The sequence below is a fragment of the Mustelus asterias genome, chromosome 11, assembly GCF_964213995.1.
Source record: "Mustelus asterias chromosome 11, sMusAst1.hap1.1, whole genome shotgun sequence".
In the NCBI taxonomy this organism is placed as follows: Eukaryota; Metazoa; Chordata; class Chondrichthyes; order Carcharhiniformes; family Triakidae; genus Mustelus; species Mustelus asterias.
The window spans coordinates 57969281-57993333 of NC_135811.1; the positions used below are offsets into that span (position 1 = coordinate 57969281).

Consider the following 24053-nt stretch of genomic DNA (forward strand, 5'->3'; position numbering starts at 1 on the left):
TCACTGTCCAGTTTACTCTGTTACAGTGAGGGGAATGTTCACTGTCCAGTTTACTCTGTTACAGTGAGGGGAATGTTCACTGTCCAGTTTACACTATTACACTGAGGGGAATGTTCACTGTCCAGTTTCCTCTATTACACTGAGGGGAATGTTCACTGTCCAGTTTACTCTGTTACACTGAGGGGAATGTTCACTGTCCAGTTTACTCTGTTACACTGAGGGCAGTGTTCACTGTCCAGTTTACTCTATTACCCTGAGGGGAATGTTCACTGTCCAGTTTACTCTGTTACAGTGAGTGGAATGTTCACTGTCCAGTTTACTCTGTTACACTGAGGGCAGTGTTCACTGTCCAGTTTACTCTATTACACTGAGGGCAGTGTTCACTGTCCAGTTTACTCTGTTACACTGAGGGCAGTGTTCACTGTCCAGTTTACTCTGTTACACTGAGGAGAATGTTCACTGTCCATTTTACTCTGTTACACTGAGGGGAATGTTCACTGTCCAGTTTACTCTATTACACTGAGGAGAATGTTCACTGTCCAGTTTACTCTATTACACTGAGGGGAATGTTCACTGTCCAGTTTACTCTATTACACTGAGGGGAATGTTCACTGTCCAGTTTACTCTATTACACTGAGGGGAATGTTCACTGTCCAGTTTACTCTATTACACTGAGGGGAATGTTCACTGTCCAGTTTACTCTGTTACACTGAGGAGAATGTTCACTGTCCAGTTTACTCTATTACACTGAGGGCAGTGTTCACTGTCCAGTTTACTCTGTTACACTGAGGAGAATGTTCACTGTCCAGTTTACTCTATTACACTGAGGGGAATGTTCACTGTCCAGTTTACTCTATTACACTGAGGGGAATGTTCACTGTCCAGTTTACTCTATTACACTGAGGGGAATGTTCACTGTCCAGTTTACTCTGTTACACTGAGGGCAGTGTTCACTGCCCAGTTTACTCTGTTACACTGATTGGAATGTTCACTGTCCAGTTTACTCTATTACACTGAGGGGAATGTTCACTGTCCAGTTTACTCTATTACCCTGAGGGGAATGTTCACTGTCCAGTTTACTCTATTACACTGAGGAGAATGTTCACTGTCCAGTTTACTCTATTACCCTGAGGGGAATATTCACTGTCCAGTTTACTCTGTTACACTGAGGGCAGTGTTCACTGTCCAGTTTACTCTGTTACACTGATTGGAATGTTCACTGTCCAGTTTACTCTATTACACTGAGGGGAATGTTCACTGTCCAGTTTACTCTATTACACTGAGGGGAATGTTCACTGTCCAGTTTACTCTATTACACTGAGGGGAATGTTCACTGTCCAGTTTACTCTGTTACACTGAGGGCAGTGTTCACTGCCCAGTTTACTCTGTTACACTGAGGGCAGTGTTCACTGTCCAGTTTACTCTATTACACTGAGGGGAATGTTCACTGTCTCGTTTACTCTGTTACACTGAGGGGAATGTTCACTGTCCAGTTTACTCTATTATACTGAGGGGAATGTTCACTGTCCAGTTTACTCTGTTACACTGAGGGGAATGTTCACTGTCCAGTTTACTCTGTTACACTGAGGGGAATGTTCACTGTCCAGTTTACTCTGTTACACTGAGGAGAATGTTCACTGTCCAGTTTAGTCTATTACACTGAGGGGAATGTTCACTGTCCAGTTAACTCTATTACACTGAGGGCAGTGTTCACTGTCCAGTTTACTTTGTTACACTGAGGGGAATGTTCACTGTCCAGTTTACTCTGTTACACTGAGGGGAATGTTCACTGTCCAGTTTACTCTATTACACTGAGGGGGAATGTTCACTGTCCAGTTTACTCTATTACACTGAGGAGAATGTTCACTGTCCAGTTTACTCTGTTACACTGAGGGGAATGTTCACTGTCCAGTTTACTCTGTTACACTGAGGAGAATGTTCACTGTCCAGTTTACTCTATTACACTGAGGAGAATGTTCACTGTCCAGTTTACTCTGTTACACTGAGGGCAGTGTTCACTGGACAGTTTACTCTGTTACACTGAGGGGGAATGTTCACTGTCCAGTTTACTCTATTACACTGAGGGGAATGTTCACTGTCCAGTTTACTCTGTTACACTGAGGGCAGTGTTCACTGTCCAGTTTACTCTGTTACACTGAGGGGAATGTTCACTGTCCAGTTTACTCTGTTACACTGAGGGGAATGTTCACTGTCCAGTTTACTCTATTACACTGAGGGGAACGTTCACTGTCCAGTTTACTCTGTTACACTGAGGGGAATGTTCACTGTCCAGTTTACTCTGTTACACTGAGGGGAATGTTCACTGTCCAGTTTACTCTGTTACACTGAGGGGAATGTTCACTGTCCAGTTTACTCTGTTACACTGAGGGGAATGTTCACTGTCCAGTTTACTCTGTTACACTGAGGGCAGTGTTTACTGTCCAGTTTACTCTGTTACACTGAGGGCAGTGTTCATTGTCCAGTTTACTCTATTACACTGAGGGGAACGTTCACTGTCCAGTTTACTCTGTTACACTGAGGGCAGTGTTCATTGTCCAGTTTACTCTATTACACTGAGGGCAGTGTTCACTGTCCAGTTTACTCTGTTACACTGAGAGGAATGTTCACTGTCCAGTTTACTCTGTTACACTGAGGGCAGTGTTCACTGTCCAGTTTACTCTGTTACACTGACGGGAATGTTCACTGTCCAGTTTACTCTGTTACACTGAGGGGAATGTTCACTGTCCAGTTTACTCTGTTACACTGAGGGCAGTGTTCACTGTCCAGTTTACTCTGTTACACTGACGGGAATGTTCACTGTCCAGTTTACTCTGTTACACTGAGAGGAATGTTCACTGTCCAGTTTACTCTGTTACACTGAGGGCAGTGTTCACTGTCCAGTTTACTCTGTTACACTGACGGGAATGTTCACTGTCCAGTTTACTCTGTTACACTGACGGGAATGTTCACTGTCCAGTTTACTCTGTTACACTGACGGGAATGTTCACTGTCCAGTTTACTCTGTTACACTGAGGGGAATGTTCACTGTCCAGTTTACTCTGTTACACTGAGGGCAGTGTTCACTGTCCAGTTTACTCTGTTACACTGAGGGCAGTGTTCACTGTCCAGTTTACTCTATTACACTGAGGGGAATGTTCACTGTCCAGTTTACTCTGTTACACTGAGGGGAATGTTCACTGTCCAGTTTACTCTGTTACACTGAGGGCAGTGTTCACTGTCCAGTTTACTCTATTACACTGAGGGCAGTGTTCACTGTCCAGTTTACTCTATTACACTGAGGGCAGTGTTCACTGTCCAGTTTACTCTGTTACACTGAGGGCAGTGTTCACTGTCCAGTTTACACTGTTGCACTGAGGGCAGTGTTCACTGTCCAGTTTACACTGTTGCACTGAGGGCAGTGTTCACTGTCCAGTTTACACTGTTGCACTGAGGGCAGTGTTCACTGTCCAGTTTACACTGTTACACTGAGGGCAGTGTTCACTGTCCAGTTTACTCTATTACACTGAGGGCAGTGTTCACTGTCCAGTTTACTCTATTACACTGAGGGCAGTGTTCACTGTCCAGTTTACTCTGTTACACTGAGGGCAGTGTTCACTGTCCAGTTTACACTGTTGCACTGAGGGCAGTGTTCACTGTCCAGTTTACACTGTTACACTGAGGGCAGTGTTCACTGTCCAGTTTACTCTGTTACACTGAGGGCAGTGTTCACTGTCCAGTTTACACTGTTGCACTGAGGGCAGTGTTCACTGTCCAGTTTACTCTGTTACACTGAGGGCAGTGTTCACTGTCCAGTTTACTCTGTTACACTGAGGGGAATGTTCACTGTCCAGTTTACTCTATTACACTGAGGAGAATGTTCACTGTCCAGTTTACACTGTTACACTGAGGGCAGTGTTCACTGTCCAGTTTACTCTGTTACACTGAGTGCAGTGTTCACTGTCCAGTTTACTCTGTTACACTGAGAGGAATGTTCACTGTCCAGTTTATTCTGTTACACTGAGGGGAATGTTCACTGTCCAGTTTACTCCATTACACTGAGGGCAGTGTTCACTGTCCAGTTTACTCTGTTACACTAAGGGCAGTGTTCACTGTCCAGTTTACTCTGTTACACTGAGGGCAGTGTTCACTGTCCAGTTTACTCTGTTACACTGAGGGGATTGTTCACTGTCCAGTTTACTCTGTTACACTGAGGAGAATGTTCACTGTCCAGTTTACTCTGTTACACTGAGGGCAGTGTTCACTGTCCAGTTTACTCTATTACACTGAGGGGATTGTTCACTGTCCAGTTTACTCTGTTACACTGAGGAGAATGTTCACTGTCCAGTTTACTCTGTTACACTGAGGGGAATGTTCACTGTCCAGTTTACTCTATTACACTGAGGGGATTGTTCACTGTCCAGTTTACTCTGTTACACTGAGGAGAATGTTCACTGTCCAGTTTACTCTGTTACACTGAGGGCAGTGTTCACTGTCCAGTTTACTCTGTTACACTGAGGGGATTGTTCACTGTCCAGTTTACTCTGTTACACTGAGGAGAATGTTCACTGTCCAGTTTACTCTGTTACACTGAGGGCAGTGTTCACTGTCCAGTTTACTCTGTTACACTGAGTGCAGTGTTCACTGTCCAGTTTACTCTGTTACACTGAGAGGAATGTTCACTGTCCAGTTTACTCCATTACACTGAGGGCAGTGTTCACTGTCCAGTTTACTCTGTTACACTAAGGGCAGTGTTCACTGTCCAGTTTACTCTGTTACACTGAGGGCAGTGTTCACTGTCCAGTTTACTCTGTTACACTGAGGGGATTGTTCACTGTCCAGTTTACTCTGTTACACTGAGGAGAATGTTCACTGTCCAGTTTACTCTGTTACACTGAGGGCAGTGTTCACTGTCCAGTTTACACTGTTGCACTGAGGGCAGTGTTCACTGTCCAGTTTACACTGTTACACTGAGGAGAATGTTCACTGTCCAGTTTACACTGTTACACTGAGGGCAGTGTTCACTGTCCAGTTTACTCTATTACACTGAGGGCAGTGTTCACTGTCCAGTTTACTCTATTACACTGAGGGCAGTGTTCACTGTCCAGTTTACTCTGTTACACTGAGGGCAGTGTTCACTGTCCAGTTTACACTGTTGCACTGAGGGCAGTGTTCACTGTCCAGTTTACACTGTTACACTGAGGGCAGTGTTCACTGTCCAGTTTACTCTGTTACACTGAGGGCAGTGTTCACTGTCCAGTTTACTCTGTTACACTGAGGGGATTGTTCACTGTCCAGTTTACTCTGTTACACTGAGGAGAATGTTCACTGTCCAGTTTACTCTGTTACACTGAGGGCAGTGTTCACTGTCCAGTTTACTCTGTTACACTGAGGGGATTGTTCACTGTCCAGTTTACTCTGTTACACTGAGGAGAATGTTCACTGTCCAGTTTACTCTGTTACACTGAGGGGAATGTTCACTGTCCAGTTTACTCTATTACACTGAGGGGATTGTTCACTGTCCAGTTTACTCTGTTACACTGAGGAGAATGTTCACTGTCCAGTTTACTCTGTTACACTGAGGGCAGTGTTCACTGTCCAGTTTACTCTGTTACACTGAGGGGATTGTTCACTGTCCAGTTTACTCTGTTACACTGAGGAGAATGTTCACTGTCCAGTTTACTCTGTTACACTGAGGGCAGTGTTCACTGTCCAGTTTACTCTGTTACACTGAGGGGATTGTTCACTGTCCAGTTTACTCTGTTACACTGAGGGCAGTGTTCACTGTCCAGTTTACTCTGTTACGCTGAGTAGAATGTTCACTGTCCAGTTTACTCTGTTACACTGAGGGCAGTGTTCACTGTCCAGTTTACTCTGTTACGCTGAGGAGAATGTTCACTGTCCAGTTTACTCTGTTACGCTGAGGAGAATGTTCACTGTCCAGTTTACTCTGTTACACTGAGGAGAATGTTCACTGTCCAGTTTACTCTGTTACACTGAGGGGATTGTTCACTGTCCAGTTTACTCTATTACACTGAGGGCAGTGTTCACTGTCCAGTTTACTCTGTTACACTGAGGGCAGTGTTCACTGTCCAGTTTACTCTGTTACACTGAGGGCAGTGTTCACTGTCCAGTTTACTCTATTACACTGAGGGCAGTGTTCACTGTCCAGTTTACTCTGTTACGCTGAGGAGAATGTTCACTGTCCAGTTTACTCTGTTACACTGAGGAGAATGTTCACTGTCCAGTTTACTCTGTTACACTGAGGGCAGTGTTCACTGTCCAGTTTACTCTTTTACACTGAGGGGAATGTTCACTGTCCAGTTTACTCTGTTACACTGAGGGCAGTGTTCACTGTCCAGTTTACTCTGTTACACTGAGGGCCGTGTTCACTGTCCAGTTTACTCTATTACACTGAGGAGAATGTTCACTGTCCAGTTTACTCTGTTACCCTGAGGGGAATGTTCACTGTCCAGTTTACTCTGTTACAGTGAGGGGAATGTTCACTGTCCAGTTTACTCTGTTACAGTGAGGGGAATGTTCACTGTCCAGTTTACACTATTACACTGAGGGGAATGTTCACTGTCCAGTTTACTCTATTACACTGAGGGGAATGTTCACTGTCCAGTTTACTCTGTTACACTGAGGGGAATGTTCACTGTCCAGTTTACTCTGTTACACTGAGGGCAGTGTTCACTGTCCAGTTTACTCTATTACCCTGAGGGGAATGTTCACTGTCCAGTTTACTCTGTTACAGTGAGTGGAATGTTCACTGTCCAGTTTACTCTGTTACACTGAGGGCAGTGTTCACTGTCCAGTTTACTCTATTACACTGAGGGCAGTGTTCACTGTCCAGTTTACTCTGTTACACTGAGGGCAGTGTTCACTGTCCAGTTTACTCTGTTACACTGAGGAGAATGTTCACTGTCCATTTTACTCTGTTACACTGAGGGGAATGTTCACTGTCCAGTTTACTCTATTACACTGAGGAGAATGTTCACTGTCCAGTTTACTCTATTACACTGAGGGGAATGTTCACTGTCCAGTTTACTCTATTACACTGAGGGGAATGTTCACTGTCCAGTTTACTCTATTACACTGAGGGGAATGTTCACTGTCCAGTTTACTCTATTACACTGAGGGGAATGTTCACTGTCCAGTTTACTCTGTTACACTGAGGAGAATGTTCACTGTCCAGTTTACTCTATTACACTGAGGGCAGTGTTCACTGTCCAGTTTACTCTGTTACACTGAGGAGAATGTTCACTGTCCAGTTTACTCTATTACCCTGAGGGGAATGTTCACTGTCCAGTTTACTCTATTACACTGAGGGGAATGTTCACTGTCCAGTTTACTCTATTACACTGAGGGGAATGTTCACTGTCCAGTTTACTCTATTACACTGAGGGGAATGTTCACTGTCCAGTTTACTCTATTACACTGAGGGGAATGTTCACTGTCCAGTTTACTCTATTACACTGAGGGGAATGTTCACTGTCCAGTTTACTCTATTACACTGAGGGGAATGTTCACTGTCCAGTTTACTCTATTACACTGAGGGCAGTGTTCACTGTCCAGTTTACTCTATTACACTGAGGGGAATGTTCACTGTCCAGTTTACTCTATTACACTGAGGGGAATGTTCACTGTCCAGTTTACTCTATTACACTGAGGGGAATGTTCACTGTCCAGTTTACTCTATTACACTGAGGGGAATGTTCACTGTCCAGTTTACTCTATTACACTGAGGGCAGTGTTCACTGTCCAGTTTACTCTGTTACACTGAGGGGAATGTTCACTGTCCAGTTTACTCTGTTACACTGAGGGCAGTGTTCACTGTCCAGTTTACTCTATTACACTGAGGGCAGTGTTCACTGTCCAGTTTACTCTGTTACACTGAGTGCAGTGTTCACTGTCCAGTTTACTCTGTTACACTGAGGGCAGTGTTCACTGTCCAGTTTACTCTGTTACACTGAGGAGAATGTTCACTGTCCATTTTACTCTGTTACACTGAGGAGAATGTTCACTGTCCAGTTTACTCTATTACACTGAGGGGAATATTCACTGTCCAGTTTACTCTATTACACTGAGGAGAATGTTCACTGTCCAGTTTACTCTATTACACTGAGGGCAGTGTTCACTGTCCAGTTTACTCTATTACACTGAGGGCAGTGTTCACTGTCCAGTTTACTCTGTTACACTGAGTGCAGTGTTCACTGTCCAGTTTACTCTGTTACACTGAGGGCAGTGTTCACTGTCCAGTTTACTCTGTTACACTGAGGAGAATGTTCACTGTCCAGTTTACTCTGTTACACTGAGGAGAATGTTCACTGTCCAGTTTACTCTGTTACACTGAGGGGAATATTTACTGTCCAGTTTACTCTGTTACACTGAGGGGAATGTTCACTGTCCAGTTTACTCTATTACACTGAGGGGAATGTTCACTGTCCAGTTTACTCTATTACACTGAGGGGAATGTTCACTGTCCAGTTTACTCTATTACACTGAGGGGAATATTCACTGTCCAGTTTACTCTATTACACTGAGGGGAATGTTCACTGTCCAGTTTACTCTATTACACTGAGGGGAATGTTCACTGTCCAGTTTACTCTATTACACTGAGGGGAATATTCACTGTCCAGTTTACTCTATTACACTGAGGGGAATGTTCACTGTCCAGTTTACTCTATTACACTGAGGGGAATGTTCACTGTCCAGTTTACTCTATTACACTGAGGGGAATGTTCACTGTCCAGTTTACTCTATTACACTGAGGGGAATGTTCACTGTCCAGTTTACTCTATTACACTGAGGGGAATATTCACTGTCCAGTTTACTCTGTTGCACTGAGGGCAGTGTTCACTGTCCAGTTTACTCTGTTACACTGAGGGGAATGTTCACTGTCCAGTTTACTCTATTACACTGAGGGGAATGTTCACTGTCCAGTTTACTCTATTACACTGAGGGCAGTGTTCACTGTCCAGTTTACTCTGTTACACTGAGGGCAGTGGTCACTGTCCATTTTACTCTGTTACACTGAGGGGAATGTTCACTCTCCAGTTTTCTCTGTTACACTGAGGGGAATGTTCACTGTCCAGTTTACTCTATTACACTGTCTGATGGGTGAGGTTCAGTGTATTACACTTACTGAGAGAGTGAAATGCGGTGATCCCGCTCTAATCACAGTTGTTGACTGTGATCCCATTTGTGTTCAAGGTGGTGTGCATTTTTGGTTCCGGGAGATCAAGTATTCCACTTGCCAGCATATTATCACCTGCTCCTTCTGGAAAGACCTCTTCTTCATGACTCTTGATAAAACTTCCATTCAAAATCAATAAATAGTGCAACGTTTTGTTGCTGAAAAGGTTACGGAGTTATGATAGAAATGATTAACCATGTAGTGTTAATTATTGATGATGCTCCAAAGAATGTGACCAATGGAACAAATTCTAATTGTTCACAAAATTAATCGAAGTGGAGAAGGTCAGTGTGGAATTGTCTGCCTCGATCGCCTCTTGAAGCAGAGTTCTTGGGTTTGATTATGAAGAGGCATTTCCGAAATTGTTGGCAGGAAAAGAACCATTGATCCCTGAAGCTTGTGCCAGGCTGGTACAAGCATTTACCCCACTGCAAACCCACCTATACTGGTATGCAAAACAAACTGAGAAGAGACCCAGGACAATGAGATTAAATTAATGGGGTCGCAAAGGAAAACACCACCATAGACTTTGATGGTGTCAATGGCATTACCTTTGCTGTTATGTTCACTCATTGTTTTCCTCTAAGTCATGAAGATTGGGTTGGTTACGTGCGAGAGTGCTGGAGCCATGGTTGAAGGTTGTGATATACTGGAGAAATGTTTGTGAGGGAGAGTCTGGGTATAAATTTCTACCATTGAGGCTGATCAGTTGAACTTAATACAATGAAATGTCTGAGGGAGAGCATTTCCTGCTCCAGCAGGGCTGCAGAGGACTGACTGGCAGCTACAATATGGCGTTGAGAATTATAAACAGATAATTGGGATGTTTCTACTGGTAAAAGTTGAAAAAAATTTCAGATTGGCCTTTTTCTGGAGTATGCTCAGAAGTGAAAGAATTGTGCCACGTTTAAAGGGAGGATTGGATCGCAGGCCTGCTCCTGCTGCCAATACTTGTTTGCAATGCATTGACAAGCTCTTGTGAATGCTGGCAGCAGAAACTTTTTCTGGTCGGCTGGCTGGAAATTCAACATGTCTGCTTCAAGTACTTTGTGAAATGTATGGAATAGTCAGGAGGTGTGTCTCATTCTGGCCAATATTTATCCCTCTCTAAAAATAGATTACCTGGTAATGATCTCACTTCTGTCTGTCAGAGTTTGCTGTGTGCAAATTAGGTGTTGCATTTCTGACATTGCAACTGTGACTACGTTTCAGAAGTACTTCTGATTGTAAAATGCTTTGGGATTTCCTATCTTTGTGAAAGGCACGCTAGAAATGCTGGTTCCTTCTTTTCTGTTCAGGAATGTAATGATGCATCTATTTGGTGGTGCAATTTAAATAAGCTGTAATTATGCATACACTTAAACTGTACAGGGTTACAGGAGGACCATGACATGACGAGTGCATGATTTCAAAAGTTGCCTCTGTAAGGAGATGCCCTTTCTTAGAGGATATGGTGAAAATACTGCAGATAGTTCTACTAATTACAGGTGTAACTGGATTACTTTCTTTCCGACAGGGACACTAAGATGGATCTGCCTTAAATAGAAGTATTGCATTGTTTTGCCACCCTGGAGGGGGATAACCCCAGATCCAGTGACATCTTCGATCTGACCAATCCATGAATTGGCAGCAGCTGTATTAATAAAACAGGAGATTTGTTTGTGGCTTCCAGACAATGCCACAAGTCCCACTCTATTACATTGTCTGATGGGTGAGGTTTATTGTATTACACTGAGCGAGTGAAATGCGGTGATCCTGCTCTGATCACAGTTGTTGACTGTGATCCCATTTGTGTTCCCAGGGCTCCATCACATGGGGCGAGTTGAGCATAACTGTATGGGAAATTGGTACAATGAGTTTAATGGAGGGTTGTCAAATCTGGCTCTGCGGTGAGTTAATTAAGTACTTGGCACAAAGTTATGTAAGGGGACATGTCCTGTGTTTTGTCTAGCAGTTGGGAACTACTGGAGCAGGAGGAGTTCAGCCAGCCCCTTGAAGCAGTTCTCCCATCAATTGCATAGCAGCTGATCTGTACCTCATCTCCAATTTCCTGCCTTTGCTCCAATTTTTTAAATGCCTAACAAAAATCCAGCATTCACAGGTTTGAAAGCTTCAACATGCAGCCTTCTGGCGGGAGAGAGAGTTCTAACCTTTCTATACCCTTTGTGTGAAGATGTACCTTCTGATGTTGCAACTGAAGAACTGATTCTACTTCTAAGATTGTGGTATCTGGATTTTCTCAATGGAAATAGCTTCTCTACATCTAACTTACTGAATAGTTTTAACATTTCAATCACTTGACTCGGGTCACTCCTCATTCTTTTATATTCTACGAAGTACCAGCCAAGCTTATGCAATTTATAAAATTAATCGATTTACTTTCCTGTATCTGCCCTATTAAATCCTTTTATCATTTTAAACCCTTGGTTAAATCACCCTTCAAACTTCTGAACTCATTACTTTGCAGCATATTTTGTCAGCAATTAAGTTATGTGGCTGAACTCTGTCACTGACCTCCTGTAAATTGTCAAGATGCCCCTCAGATATGTGGGTGGTTCCCCCTGGTTGAGCGGGGTCAGGCTGGTGGCTGTAGGTCGGTTCATGGATAGTAAGTTTCATTCTGCTCGATGTAACGAGTTGATGTGATGTGTTTGCTTTCCAGATTTATGTGGCCTGTCAGTCAATGCTGATTATACTAGTGGGAGCACAGCCTAAGTACAGGATAACCACGCCAGAGGTGCCCAGCACGCACGAGGAGCTTGTCAAGCACGTCGTATTTGAGGACGATTTCACCTCCATTGCAACTGAGGTAATTGGGCAGCGTGACCCGGGTGGTGTAAAGTTGAACCTCCAGTTGAGTGATTTATCAGAAATATTCATATCTTGCCAGCCTTTCCTCTCTACTCCTTGCTTGCTTTGGGTGCAGTCCACATCTGCTGATCATCCTCTGGTATACCTCTGGTATACCATCCATTATTCCTTGAGTACCAGTGATTGTACAATCATCATAGCTGAACGAAAACTCACCCTCTTGATGTACATATGTCTATATAAGGGGAAATTGGATCAGTAGATGGGGGAGAAAGGAATAAAATTATATGCTGATAGAGTAAGATGAAGCGGCCTGTCTGGGGCAAGGACACTCAGAGCATTTGGGCTGAATGGCCTCTTTCTGTGTTGCACACTCATTTAAATTTCCAGCAGGTGTCAAATGGGAAGGAATCCTGGCTGAGTACCTCTTCCCTTAACAAGGTTAATGTCGAGTGATCAAAGCACAGATTGGGATCAAACTTATGGCCTGCTGGCCTGTAGAGCTCAGCTACTGACTGTGCAAACCTGCTGAGGCATCAGAGGGGTCATTGCATTATTTAATCGAGTCTTGCGTGTGAGAGAGGCTGGTCTTTGTTTGAGGAATGGATATTTGGCAGAATGTGAGGTTCCATGATTCAACAGGACCGGGACTGAGTGAAATTTGGGCAGTTGTCTTTAAGAAGTTTGTCCTCATTTTTTCCGTAGTTGTATTGATTTTCATATGGAAATGTGGTTGTGGAGGTTCAATCGCACAGTTTCTGTGTGAGAATTCTAACCTTGGCACAAGCTGTCATTGACTCCTCTGGTTTTATAAGTAACATAATAGGCCTCGATAAGCTGAACCAGGCCTCGCCAGTGTCCCTTTTCTTCCTCATCCCACTGCCCCTGCTTTTTGTGAATGATAATTTATGGTTTTATCTCTTCCTTATGAGTCGGCGTACTGAGCACTAGCAGCTTTTTTGAATTAGTGTTGTAGCCAGACCTGATCTACTACAAGGCTGTGCTCAACTTCAGGAAGAGGTTGTGGAGATGTTGGCTGATTTTTCTTTCCCTCAGCTGCGTGAGTCTGGAACTGGTTACACAGGTCTGACAATTGAGCTCAGTGGACTGAACACTGTCTCGGGATGGAAACTGGGACAGTCCTGATCTTTTCATGGTTCAGTGGCACAATTGTGTTTGTGTGGGGTGTATATGTGATTATTCTGTACACAGATGAGCAATCAGTGGGTAAATACAGAGAGAAGAACTGCATAAAGAAGCCAGAACACCAATATCAACAATGCTGGTCAGAGGCCATTAGTCACCTGCTAGGTAATCAGAGAGATGGGCTAAACAGGAGGCACTCATACTTCTTTATGCCCCCCCCTCTGTCCCCTCCCCTTGTGCCCCCAAACCAGGCCTGAACATTTTGTATTATCATTTGAATCATCATTTTACTTTGAACAGCATGATCCTGCTTGATTGCAGAATTGTTTCATGAAAGGGTCAGATCGCACCTAAAATTCTCCTTTCTGATCTGAGCGGTTTTATTTTGGTCCTTGCAGCTCACTGAAGCACCCATGATGATGGACATTGAAGTCCCCCCCACCTGCTGTGCAGTCTGCTCCCTTGCCACTCTCAGTGCTTCCTCCAAGTGGTGTTTGACATGGAGGAGTACTGATTCACCAGCTGAGGGGGATGGTGCAAGGTAATCACCAGGAGTTTTCCTTGCTCTTGTTTGACCTGATGCCATGAGACTTCATGGGGTCCAGAGTCGATGTTGAGGACTCTCAGGGTAACTCCCAGTATACTACTGTGCCCCCACCTCTGCTGGGCCTGTCCTTCCAGGACATACCCTATGATGGTGATGGTGGTGTCTGGGACATCACTTGTGAGGGATGATTCTGAGAGATTTCAAATAGATCTAGCAACTCCAAACTGGGCAACTATGAGGCACTGTGGACCATCAGAATTGTACTTGACCACAATCTGTAACCTCATGGCCCGGCATATCCCCCACTCTACCATTACTACCAAGCCAGGAAATCAACCCTGGTTCAATGAGGAGTGCAGGAGGGCATGCCAGGAATCTACTATCGATCATCAGTAAACTGATGGAAGGGGTCATCAACAGTGCAATCAAGTAACACCTGCTCACTAACGCTTAGTTTGGATTCCACTAGGATCACTCAGCTCCTGACCACATTACAGCCTTGGTTCAAACATGAACAAAAAGCTGAACTCCTGAGGTGAAGTGAAGGTGACTTCCCGTGATAGCAAAGTAGCATTTGACCAAGTGTAGCAAAACTGCAGTCAGGGGGAATCAGGGGAAACTCTTTGCTGGTTGGGATCAGACTTAGCATAAAGCAAAATGGTTGTGCTTGTTGGCATTGTATCATCTCAGTAAGAGTCCCTCAGGATAGTGTCCTGGGCTTAACCATCTTCCGCTGCTTCAATGACCTTTCTTCCATCATAAGGTCAGAAGTGGGGATGTTCCCTGATGCCTGCACAATGTTCATCACCATTTGCGACTCCTCAGATACTGAAGTAGCCCCATGTTCAAATGCAGCAAGACCTGGATAATATTCAGGCTTGGGCTGTAAAGTGGTAAGTACCATTTGACCATCTCTAACGAGAGAATCTAACTGTAGCACCTTGACATTCAATGGCATTGCCATCACAGAATGCCCCACTATCAACATCCTGGGAGTTACCAGTGACCAGAAACTGAACTGGACCTGCCATGTAAATATGGTGGCTACAGGAGCACGTCAGAGGCTGGGAATTCTGTGGTGTGTAACTTGTTTCCTGGCTCCCCAAAGCCTGTCCACGATCTGCAAGGCACAAGTTTGGAGTGTGATGGAATACTCTCCCTTGGCTTGATGGGTGCAGCTCCAACAACACTCTTGACAACATCCAGGGCAAAGCAGTCTGCTTGATTGGCACCCATTCGCAAACATTCACTCCCTCTACCACTGACACGCAGTAGTCGCAGTGTGTACCATCTACAAGTTGCACAGTTGGAACTCACCATCCACAGCATTTCTAAACCCACAACCACTACCATTTAGAAGGACAAAGGCAGCAGATGCATGGAAACACTACCACCTGAAACTTACCCTTCAAGCCATTCACCAGTGTGACTTGGAAATATATCGCTGTTCCTTCACTGGGTCAAAATCCTGAAACTCCCTAACAGCACTGTGGGTGTACCTACACCTCAGGGACTGCAGAGGTTCAAGAAGACGGCTCACCACTACCTTCTGAAGACAACTAGAGATGGGCAATAAATGTTGGCCTAGCCAGTGATGTCCACATCCAATAAAAAGTCAAATACACTATGCTCAATGGCTAATTGAGGACATTAAAGATGGTAACAAATTGAAAGAAATGGAGTGCACTGCTGCGCAGATTAATGGAGGGACAGATGTTGGGAATATTTTATAAACTAGCTGTGATGATACTGTGCCTTTAAGAAATTATTTTAGTCATGTTTCTGTGCTGAATGTGTTTCTAGTCCCTTCCATTTTATCAGAGCCATTTTGTCTGGATCCAGTAGCAGCACAATTATCTTAATTGTTGCAATGTTTGTTTTAAACTGGACTAATGCAGGGTTCTGTTAGTTTGTCTTTTTCCCTGGGATATTGCATCGTAGACTGATTGACAGGTAAGGTCAAATGACTGGGCACATCTCGGCTTTCACAGAAAGCTCAAGGCAATCTGCTTTTTGAGATCTTTAGAGAGAAGTTGCTTTCTCCGTATCTCTTGCTCTGGAGACTGAAATCTGTGATACTGTTGTTTGGATCACTCTCCAGAGGTGTCAAAGGCTGGAAATCTGGTACCCAAGTAAGCATCTTCGGATTCTGTGCTAACTGGTTCTGAAGAAGGGATTTATATCTATGTGGATAGAGTCGTGAGAGATGGTCATAGCTCGGAAAATCAAGATGTAGAATTAATTTGGATAGAGATAAAGGCAAAATACCGTGGATGCTGGAACCTGAAACAAAAACAGAAAATGCTGGAAAATCTCAGCAGCTCTGACAGCATCTGTGAAGAGAGAATAGAGCTTCCGTTGAATCTGGATGACCCTTCGTCAGAGCTGCTCTGACGAAAGGTCATCCTGACTCGAAATGTTGGCTCGATTCTCTGTCCACACACTGTCTCACTTGCTGAGATTTTCCAGCATTTTCTGCTTTTGGGTAGAGAATTATAGAAACCCTACAGTGCAGAAAGAGGCCATTTGGCCCATCGAGTCTGCACCGACCACGATCGAAAAGGGAAAAAAAAATCACTGGTGGGTGTAGTTAATTGGGACTCTAATGCTAGTCTCACTTAATGTGGAGATGCCGGCGTTGGACTGGGGTAAGCACAGTAAGAAGTCTCACAACAGCAGGTTAAAGTCCAACAGGTTTATTTGGCAGCTTAGCTTTCGGAGTCTCAATCTCCTTCATCAGGTGAGTGAGGACTTGTGTTCACAAACAGGGCATATAAAGACACAAACTCAATTTACAAGATAATAGTTGGAATGCGAGTCTTTACAGGTAATCAATTACCTGTAAAGACTCGCATTCCAACCATTATCTTGTAAATCCAGTCTCATTTAAGACAGAGAATAAATCAAGAAATAATGGAGGCTGTAAGAAAAGAGCTGCAATAATATTGGGTAATTTTAATCTTTATATTGATTCGATGAATTAAATTGGCAAAGGTAGCCTGGAGGATGAGTTCATAGATTGCATTTGGGACAGTTTCTTAGAACAATATGTTCTGTAATCAACTAAGGGAACAGGCTGTTTTAGATCTGGTCTTTTGTAGTGAGATAAGCTTGGTTAGTGATCTTGTAGCAAAGAATCCAGTGCTGCTGATACAAAGATAGTTAGGAAAGCAAGTTATGAGGAGGATACAAAGACACTGAAAGGGATGTTGGATATGTGGGTTCTACCATGGACTCACCCATAAACACAGCGGCTACAAGAGCAGGTCGGAGGCTAGGAGCACTGCGGCAAGTAACTTATCTCTTGACTCCCCAGAGCCTATCCACCATCAACAAGGCACAAGTCAGGAGTGTGATGGAATACTCTTCACTTGCCTGGATGAGTGCAGCTCTAACAACAATTGAGAAGCTTGACACCATCCAGACAAAGCAGCCCGTTTTGGCACTCCATGCACCACCTTCAACATTCATTACCTCCGTCACTGACGCACAGTGGCAGCAGTGTGTATCATCTTCAAGATGCACTGCAGTAACTCAGCAAGGCTCCATCCACAACACCTTCCAAACCCATGGCCTCTGCCACCTAGAACAGTGGTTCCCTAAGGGTGCGGCGCGCCACACTGGTACGGCGAGAGAGGATGGCAAGTGTGGCGGGAATATTCAAGGACAATCAAAGAAACATTTAAACATGGATAAATATTTTTCCGAAGTGAGAGCAAGAGCATCAAGTGATGCTGAGGACGATCCGAGTCCACGTTGTGATCCAGAATCGCCTTTCGAACAGAGTACTGAAGAAGAGTCGTTTAATTCCACACCAGTAGCGGGCCCAAGCAAACCTCCAAAAAAGAAAGTTTGTCGACAATATATGGATCGCTATCTGAGTCTCGGTTTCACATGGACTGGAGATGAAAATGTACCTCGGCCTATGTGTTTGATCTGTGGTGAGAAACTTTCCAATTCCAATATGGTCCCAGGCAAGATGAAAGCCATCTGTTGTCAAAACATGGAAATCTGGCAAACAAGGATGTTCAATATTTTGAAAGGCCTTTGGAACAGCAGAAATCCCAACGATCATATTTCGAAAAACGAATGACAGTCTCAGATAAGATGCAGATTGTATCTTACCAAGTGGCTGAATTGATTGCTCAACAGACAAAACCACATACAATAGCTGAAAAATTGATTCAGCCTGCCTGCAGCTTGATTGTGAAAACTTTGTTTGGTGATGATGCTGAGTGAAAAGTTATGGAAATTCTTTTGTCTGATAATACAATTCGCAGAAGAATAGTTGATATGTCAGCTCATATTGAGAAGCGTGTTTCCGAAAGTATGAAGAATTCTAAATTTGCCATTCAAGTTGATGGATCGACCGACATCAGTGGAAAAGCACAGTTGCTTGCCTATATCAGATTCATTCACAATGATGAAATAATCACACAGTTTCTATTTTGCAAGGAACTTGAAAAACATACCAGAGGACAAGATATTTTCCAAAACTTGTCTGAGTATTTGGAACAAGTTGAGATTTCAGGGGATTCTTGTACTGGAATTTGTACGGATGGAGCGCCATGTATGATAGGGAATGTGAGAGGCTTGGCGGCACTCATCAAACAGAAAAATCCACATGTAATATCAACTCACTGTTTTTTACACAGAGGCATTAATCACCAAGACCCTTGTAGCTGATTTGAAGTTGGTTCCAGATCAGACTGTGCGCACTGTGAATTTCATCAAAGCAAAATCACGAAAGGCACGGTTATTTGCTCAACTCTGCAAAGACATGGAATCAAAACATCAATGCCTAATTCTGCACTCGGAGGTTCGCTGGATGTCCCGCGGAAAAGTTTTAAATCGGGTGTTGGAACTGAAGAAGGAATTAAGAGAATTTTTGGAACAAGAAGGGGACCCATTGTACCACCAACTGGATGACAATGACTGGTGTGCAAAGCTTGCATATTTGGCCGATATCTTTTTCTAGTTGAATGTGCTCAATGCCAGTATGCAAGGCCGCGATGACAATATCCTTACAACTACAGACAAACTAACTGCATTCAAAAAAAAGCTTCAGCTCTGGCTCGGAAGAGCGATGCAACATAACATTGAAATGTTCCCACTGGTAAAAAGTTTTAAAACGAGCAATGAATTGTACGGCCTCATACAGGAACATCTTGCAACACTGGTAGAAAAGATTGATCCTTACTTCCCATCGTTGTCTACAGAAAAATTCGACTGGGTTAGAGAGCCCTTTGCGAATTCCAGCTGTTCAGGTCTGACATTGGATGAGGAGGAGGAAATGGCCTGCATTTCGAGTGATTGCACCTTGAAAATGAAACACGGGAGTATGCCACTGGACTCTTTTTGGATATACAACCAGAAACAGTATCCGCGCATCTCTTCAAGAGCATGAGCTATTCTTCTACAGTTCTCCACGATATATTGTCGTGAACAGGGATTTTCAGCTCTGACAAATATCAAAGACCAGAAAAGAGAAAGGCTTCTTTGTGTTGATGAGGAGATGAGAGTTTGTTTGTCTCAAATTAGACCTAATATAAATGAGATTACCCGACAAAAACAAGCTCACACCTCTCATTGAGTTTGTATCCTTACTTAAGGTTACATATGTAAGAGGCTCGTCTATAAGTATATTTTGGGAATGAATCATGTTTTTATGTAGCTGCATTGTTTTATACTTTCTGGATGTCACATGATATTATAAAGTAGTTGTGTTCTATGTTATGAATTAAGCACTGCTAGGAGTTGTTTTTTTTTGTTTTTGAATGTATTTCTTATCAATAAAAAATTCGGTGTGGCGCGAGCAAATTTTTATTCCGAAAGTGCGGCCCAGTGAAAAAAGTTTGGGAACCACTGACCTAGAAGGACAAGGGCAGCAGATGCATAGGAACATCATCACTTCCCCTTCCAAGCCACACCCCATTCTGACTTTGAAATATATCACTATTCCATCACTGTCGCTGAGTCAAAATCCTGGCACTCTCTCCCTAACAGCACTGTGGCTGTACTTACATCACATGGGCTGCAGTGGTTCAAGAAGGGAACTCTCCACCATCTTCTCATGAGTGGGCAATCAATGCCCATATAGCCAGCGATACCCATATCCCATGAATGAATAATAAAAAATATGTTACGTGAATGTTTAAAAATCTGGCAGATGGGGTATATAATATGGAAAAATATGAAGTCTACTTTGATGGAAGAATTTAAAAAAAAATAGAGAGTGAGTGCAGAATTCTGTCGTTTTAAAGAGGTCTGGGTATTCTGATATATGGGTGGTTCCAGACCACACACTGGTGAGCAGGATGACTTACAGCTGTGGGGTGCAGCTCTTCTGTAGCTTGGCTGAATGTTGGTCAAGGCAGCATCATCTGTCCCAAGTTTTAAAACTGTTTTTTAAGCTTTTACATGGTAGGCAAGTGTATAAATCAGTTGTATAAATCTCTGGTTAGATTGCATTTAGCGAATGCAATCCAGAATGAAATGGGAGCTTAGAGAGTTAAATTATGAGGAATTTGCATGGACGATGGATATATTTATTTGCGTATGAAAGATAAAGGGGTATTCAAGTTGAGGTGCTTAAGATAGTAAAGTTTGAGATGGTAGATACAGGCACAGTTTCCTTTAATGAGGGACTCCAAAGGAAGGGAGCACAATCTTAAAATTACCAACATTTCTATCACAAAAGGTGGTGGAAATCTGGAAATCCATTTTCGAAGGCTGTGACGATTAGAATTTTCAAGACTCTGATAATTTGTGTCATGTTAAAGATATTGAATGATGTCATGCCAAAGCAGATAAAATAAGTTGAGATCGAGTTATAGTCTAATTGACTGATAGGGTGTGCTCTTGAGGCTGGATCTTCCTAAAGAATAGTTAATCCTTTTATTGCTGAAGGCCTGGTGGCATTGATGCTTTTCCAATAGCTTCAGGCTGTGCGGGTAAAAGACCAGTCAATGGTAGTTGCTGTCTGTCTGTTGCTCCACCTTGTGGTGTATACTCCATTACCTTATGGCACGCACAATGATGTGGTGTTGCCCTTGTTGCATGTGCCCTTGTGGCATTATGGTTGGAGTTGAGTTGAATGTGAGAGCTGCAGTGTACTTCCTATTTGGCATCCAGAAGAGGCTGAGACAACATAAATGCACCCCAACTCCTTCAATGTTTCAGGCCACCCACTGACAGAAATGGATGCATGGGCTGCCTGACTCTATCTGACATGTTTTAGGGTTTTTCTGGTAATTTTACATTTTTGCTGAGATAGGCTTCCGTTCCTTGTGTGTTCTTTTGTTGATGTTTCCACTCACCACCCCAAATTACAAGGTACAAGAGTGAGAGATTTAAATTGCTAATGAATTGTTACTTTCAAGAAGAATAACTTGCAGCCTTTTCTCTATATCAACAGTGGTACTTAATCAAGCAGGAAGCGTACAAAGTGAACTTGGCTGGATCCTTGTTCTTTGTCGGATTGCTTATAGGGAACATCCTGTTTGGACCCTTGTCTGACCGATTTGGCAGGAAACCAATCTTCCTTACAGGTAAAGATTAATGTAACCCGTCTAATAATTTATACCCACACTGGAATGTAAAAATGAGATTTATTTTTACCTGTGCAATTCCATCTATTTAATTAAAAGTAAAGGACTGCAATTTCATCAACAGGTTGCATTTATAAAATGCCTTTAACATCAGAAAATGTTATTGATCAATATTTGACAGTCAGACAAGGAGATCTTAGCTCAGATGTAGAGCTTGGTCAGAGAGAGAGGTTTTAAAGCACACCTTAATGGAGGAGCGAACAAGAGAGAGAGAGGGAGACAGAGAAATTTGGGAAGAGATTTCCAGAGCTTGGGGCATTGGCAGTTGATTCAAATCTGGATCTTCAAGAGGCCTGAATCAGAGGGATGCAGATATCTTACAGGATTGTAGCACCAGAGGAGGCTCCAAAAATAGGGAGAGGTGAGACTTGAGGGATTTGGACATCAGGTTGAAAATTTAATTGAGGCCTAATATACGTTGGTGAGTATGGAGGTGATGGGTGAACAGGACTTGGAAAGAGGAATTTAGGATAGAGGCAGCAGCAATTTGGATGACTTGCAGAATGTTGGAGGCTGGCCAGGAATGAATTTGAATAGTCAAGTCTAGAGGTAACAGATGCATGGAGGGTTTCAGCCACAGATAGACTGAGGCAGAGATGGAGACGGGCAATGTTATGCATATGGAAATAGGCCCAAATGACTTCAGCTATCTGATAACAAACAAGGAAAATCAGACTTTGGTTGTGCTTCACCTGACCACATTTCTCAAGCATCCAAAAGCATTAGCTAATTAATGAATTTCTCAACTGAATGTGCAGGCCATGCTTTCAAGTGGATAAAGTGATATGGACAATGAATTAATTATAGTCAGTTCTCCCTTCAGAAGAAGTCAGGAGTGGGTGACAGTTGATGCTTGATCCCTTCCAGGCTGCCCATCACCCAGTTGAACTACTCTCAAGGTCCAAGTCTTGGTTGAGCCCATTCCACAGAGCACAGATCAATACAGCTGTCTACAGCTGGAATTGGACTCCTTGATCATTGAATGGTGTGGTCTCTTGAAACAATTCTTTCAAACAATCTTTCTTTTTATTTCTTTCAGGTTTGTTCCTTGATGTGGTATTTGGGTTTATGACGGCAATCGCTCCAAACTATGAAGTCTTTGCTCTAAGCCGACTTCTTGTTGGGCTTGTGAATGGTGGCATGTCCCTAGTGGCGTTTGTACTGACCCAGGAGTTTGTGGGAAAATCCTATTGGGCTTTGACAGGTGGGTGTCTTTTCAGCAAAGTCTGGACCTCTGTTGCTTAACTTTCTCACCATCTTCCTTCAGCATCTCGAGTGGGGCAGTTCTGTCTCTCTGATAGTGTTTTAACCTTGTAGTTTCATTTTTGTTCTCCCTAGAAAGGTGTCCAGAATGATATTGTCCCTGTAGCAGTCGATGGGAAAAGACCTGCAATGCAGCAGTTGGATGTTCTGATCACTTTTTTCTCTCTGAATATGTGGAGAACACATTGGGATTCACTTGCAGATGAAGAATTTGCTGTATCAGCATGTTTTGTTTATTATTTGAAGATTCAATGCTGTTGAATTTATAACCATTTCGTAGATGTTTTTAACAGGAACAAGATTACGGACATTGATGAAAGGGATTGACGAATGCAGATTTAGATAGATCATTATAAGTCTATATTGCATTTATTGGGGAGGATTATTTAATAGCAATGTTATAAACAGTAGAAGCTTTGGTTGATTGGTTCTTTGTTGATCAGAAGTGGCCAGATGACCACTTAATATGTATGTACTTAATATTGAAGAAGAATTGCATTGGAATATATGTGCATAAATGATTGAAAGTGGAAAGTCAGGTTGAGAAATTTGGTGAAAAGCATACGGGGGGGCCTGGACTTTATAAATGGATACAGAGAGTATAAAAGCAAGAAAGTTATAAATCGTAATAAAACAGTGGTTTGGCCTCATGGAGTATTGTGTCCAATCTTAGACACCACAGGATGTGATAGCTTTACAGAGCGTACTGAAAGGCATGAGAATAGTTCCAAGATGAAGGACTTAAGATACCTGGATAAATTGGAGAAGCTGGAGTTGTTCTCCTTAGAGACGAGGAGAGCTGATGGAGGCGTTCAAAATCATGAGGGATCTAGGCAGAGAAGTTAGAGAGAAATTGTTCCCATTGGCAGAAAGCTTGAGACCAGCATACACTGAGTTTTAGTTCTTACGCCAATCATCTTCGGCGAGCTGAAAAAGACTTTTGTTATGCAGCAAATGTTTAGGATCAGGAATGCACAGCCCAAGAGTGAGATGGAGACTTTCAATCGTGGCTTTCAAACGAAACTTGGATAAGCATTGAAGGAAAAAAAGTGCAAGATCAAGGGAAATGGATTAGCTGAGTTATTCTTGCAAAGACCTGCCATGAACAAAATGGCCCAAATGGCCTGCTGTGCCGTAACAATTCTGTGATTCATCATATTATAAATTCTGTTTTTTTTAATGCAGGATCACTCACCAATTTAGTGTTTGCAATTGGAATTGTTGCTTTCTCCGTTATTGGCTATTACATCAGAGACTGGCGTACCCTTGCTGCTGTAGCCAATTGTCCCGGAGTGGTGTTTTTTCTTCTTTTCATGTAAGTTCTTATTTAAATCCTTAAACTGAGAAGTCTAACTATTGCATGTTTTGGAGAATGATCGTGAGTGAATTGGTTACAAGCACAACTGGAGTAAATCTAATTATGAATTTACATAATGCAGCATAAAGACCTTGTAAATAGTGGCATTTTTCATCCTGGGCA

At 43.0% G+C, this 24053-nt stretch overlaps 1 protein-coding gene across 3 annotated transcripts in view; it reads left to right on the forward strand.

The window, feature by feature from the left end:
* slc22a15 (solute carrier family 22 member 15) overlaps nt 1-24053 on the forward strand; it is a 119460-nt gene that overhangs the window by 58324 nt on the left and 37083 nt on the right. For all 3 annotated transcript variants that reach the window (XM_078223642.1, XM_078223644.1, XM_078223643.1), the window contains exons 2-5: nt 11859-12005; nt 21118-21250; nt 22350-22514; nt 23759-23888. In XM_078223642.1, coding sequence (XP_078079768.1) covers nt 11859-12005; nt 21118-21250; nt 22350-22514; nt 23759-23888 — 575 coding nt within the window. The remainder of the gene's footprint in view (nt 1-11858; nt 12006-21117; nt 21251-22349; nt 22515-23758; nt 23889-24053) is intronic.